Genomic DNA, 3,704 nt, shown 5'->3' with positions numbered 1-3,704 from the left:
CATCCCCTACTCACAGCTACATCACCCTACTCTCTGTTTCTGTGGTCCCTTAACCTTCATCCTTCTGTTTGTCTATTTCTGTATCTTTCTCCCTCATACAGATGCAACTCATTAGATTTGAGGCATATCTTATCTCTTCTACAAAGATCCTATTTTTATATCAGTTCATATTCATGTACAAGGGGGGAAGGACTTCATGTATTCTTGATGTGGGACACAATTAAACCTTCAATAGGTGGTATCCAATCTACTCACTGTTCTTCTCTTGGTATCATGAGCACACAAGTCCTTACATGGCCACACACAGCATCTTTTATATTTACTTTTAGATAGATGGAAGGGAGGCAGTACAGAACGAAGAAACAAACTCTAAGACTACTCAGGTGTCTTAGGGTTTCCAATGCTGTGAAGAGACACCATGACCAAGGCAACTCTTCTTCTAAAGGAGAACATTTAATTGGGGCTGGCTTACAGATGCAGGGTTTGAGTACATGATTATCAGGCCAGAAACATGGCATCTTCCAGACAGGCATGGCAGAGGAAGAGCTGAGAGTTCTGCATCTTGTTCCGAAGGGAACAAGGAATAGACTGAATCTCTCAGGCAGCTAGGAGGGGGGTCTCATAGCCCACCCCCACAGTGACACACTCCTTCCAAAAAAAGCCATACCTACTCCAACAAGGCCACACCTCCTAATAGACCAGTCCCTATGGCCCAAGCATATTCAAAGCACCACATCCAGGGTTACTGTCACACTGGTTTTTTGGTTGTATTTTTTTTTTTTTAGTATATGGTAAGTCTCTCATCCCAAGTCTTAAAACTTGTCTTTCAATTTACACTTAGGTCTTTCTCTTCTTCTTCTATATCCTCACTCTGACACAGAAAGGATGGTCTTTTGAAGATAAACTCATCCCTCAGTGGGGACAGTTTTCCAGCATTCTAAAGCCAAAATGAAAGTTCATACACACAGAATACTGAGACCTTTGAGTGAATAACAAAAAGGGAGTATGTAGATCAGGAAATTGTTCACTTGTTCTTTTAAAGTAACATCTTAATTACTCAAAAGATTTCAGTGTACCTTTGTCCTTTTTATCTTATATACATCATTATGATCATATCCTTCAAGATTCTATCCTTCATATTAGGATGTTGCTGACATGGGTACCTTTTCCCTTTCCCTTTCAGAATGAGGATGGGAGAGAGGTAATATCCCCTTAAACCAAACTCCAACATGTATGCAGAAGAGGTTTCAATGAAGACCTCACAGACATTGTTCACTGTTGGCTCTGTCACAGAGATATTTTGGCATCACACTCAAATGTCCATCTCAGAGGTGTCTGTCCAGAGGAGAACCCATCTGGATGCTGGAGACTGATCTAGATGAGAATTGTCACTGGAAGAGCTCCAGGTAGTCGGGTGGCTTGTCTTGTTGACCACATGGGTACAGCAGGAGTTCCTTCCCCAGAGAGGTTATGGGCTCCTCCTGTCAACCAAAGCACACGGTCATGAGGCACCTGTACAATAGATGTCCATGCTTCCTCCTTAGGGGATGTCACTCCTTTACCTCTGGGTTTATGCACACTTAGACTGGCTTATGACAATATTAAAAGAAATTTTCCTCCTCCCAGTTTCCCTGTCCTACTGGAGCCCAAGTTCTCGCATAGGACCATCCTCAGATATGATCAGTACGTACATCTGTAGTATTCTGATCTCCAATGGGATATGTCTGAGTATGTCAGGAGGATATGATAAAGGAAATACAATTAAGACTCCTCATTACCACCAGAAATTACATGCCACCACCACCCCATTGCTTACCCTTGAGCTATATCCCTAGCCATGCCTTTCTTTGTTATACATCTATAGGACAATAATTCCTAATGCAAATGAAGCATATGAGTTGATTCACCTTGTGATATTCCACCAAATCTGCCAGGGTAGCGTGCTGCAGCTGGTCCACACCCAGGAAGCTGTAAGAGTTGGCAGATGCATCTATGAGGAAGTGTTTGCAGCCTTCTTCAGACAGGTAGGACAGGGCATAGCCTTTGATCTTTTCACTGACTCGGATCAGAAAACTGCCTGGCACACCTGTGCTTAGAAGTTCATTTGCTTTCTTTAGTGTGAGAATTCCTGTGGGAAAGGGGAAAAAAGGCATTTCGGTCAAGTCCCTACAAACTACTCCTCTGTTGCCCCTCCATGTAGGAGTAGAGTTTGGTGAAAATCAGAATAATATTTCATGTGTATTTTGAGGTCATTGGGAATCAGATCAAAACAAAACAAACAAAACTCCTGGTATTTGGTTACTGGACAAACACAAAGCAAATGGATAGTTTGTCAACTTGAAACAAACTAGAGTCACATTGAAAGAAAGACCTTCAGTTGAAGAATTACCTCCATCAAGCTGGTCTATGGGAGCATTTTCTTAGGTAATGATTGATATGGGAACCCTCTGTGGGTGGTGTCACCCCTGGCAGGTAAGTTGTATAAGAAACCAAACTGAACAAGCCAGTGAGCAACATTCCTCCTTGGTCCTGCTTCAATTCCTGCATCCAGGTTTCTGCTATGAGTTCCTGCCCCGTCTTCTCTCAATGATATATTGACTTGGGAGTTACAAACTGGAATAAACCCTTTCTTCTCCAAGTTACTTTCGGTCAGTGTTTTATCATAGCAACAGAGGAACAAACGAGAACAGATAGTAAAAGAACTGTATTTCAAAAGCAGTTTCACTTAGAAACCCATTTGGCTCAGCACAGGTTGTCTACCACTTATGGAGGTCTAGTGGGTTGTCCTGAGGGTGGTGCTGGGATTTTTCACTTCCAAATTGAATCTCGATGTTCTTGTAGGCCACCACTCTCTATCAGCGAGAACTCAGTGGTCTGCAAAGTGATCTGACTTGGTTTAAAACAGTAGTTTTCAAACAGAATCACATGGGACATTAAAGCACACCAGTTGTGAGTTTAAGATGGGTTGCATAGAGAATGAATTGAACGGTAAAACCAACCCAGAATGTGAGTAACACTATCGCATTGGCTAGTGGATGACATGGAACAGAAGGAGAAAGAAGACAGGTAGTGGAAGGCTAGAGTTCTCTTTTCTCCACTTCCCCATCCAGTATGATGTGACTAGTCTTGCCCATACATTCCCCATGCCAGTGTTTCCTGGTCCTTCATGATGTGAAGCGCCTTCATCTCTGTTCCCACTGCCAATGTTTCGTGGCCTTGGAGCTAAATAGATCTTTTCTCTCTTGTGGTATTGTAGTCATGTATTGTGTTCACAGTGATACAAGAAGTAGCTGATATAGTTGTCATGGGTGTCAGTGATATTTCTATTCTCAAGGTAGAGGCCAAGGTTGCTACTAAACATGCAGAAAACAGTCTGGCACTGAAAACATTATCCAGCACAGAGAATCAACGGTGCTAAAGTTGAGTCAGGTTGGTCTAGGAGGTCCTGCAAATTGGTGAGAAAACCAGAATAGACTGGTCTACTAAGTACCAGGTACCAGATCCAAGTCTTTTGAATTCTACTGAAACTAATCTTCAATGTATGTATCCACTGGCCTTTGAGCTAGAGCTTATTTCTATCTATGTATCTATACCTATCTTTGTCTATATCATCTATCTACTAGTTAAAAAGATAAGCTCTAACACACACACACACACAGAGAGAGAGAGAGAGAGAGAGAGAGAGAGAGAGAGAGAGAGAGAGA

General features: G+C 42.3%; 1 protein-coding gene across 1 annotated transcript in view; it reads right to left on the bottom strand.

Moving 5' to 3' along the window:
* Positions 1-289: 289 nt before the first annotated feature.
* Sh2d4a (SH2 domain containing 4A) overlaps positions 290-3,704 on the bottom strand; it is a 61,989-nt gene continuing 58,574 nt past the window's right edge. The window contains exons 8-9 of the mRNA XM_028789053.1: positions 1,908-2,128; positions 290-1,481 (exon numbers count right to left, since the gene is read on the bottom strand). Coding sequence (XP_028644886.1) covers positions 1,389-1,481; positions 1,908-2,128 — 314 coding nt within the window. The 3' untranslated portion in view covers positions 290-1,388. The remainder of the gene's footprint in view (positions 1,482-1,907; positions 2,129-3,704) is intronic.

The sequence above is a fragment of the Grammomys surdaster genome, unplaced genomic scaffold, assembly GCF_004785775.1.
Source record: "Grammomys surdaster isolate TR1022 unplaced genomic scaffold, NIH_TR_1.0 125780, whole genome shotgun sequence".
In the NCBI taxonomy this organism is placed as follows: domain Eukaryota; kingdom Metazoa; phylum Chordata; class Mammalia; order Rodentia; family Muridae; genus Grammomys; species Grammomys surdaster.
Note: the sequence above shows the minus strand (reverse complement) of the source record. Positions and strands in the feature narration are given on the sequence as shown.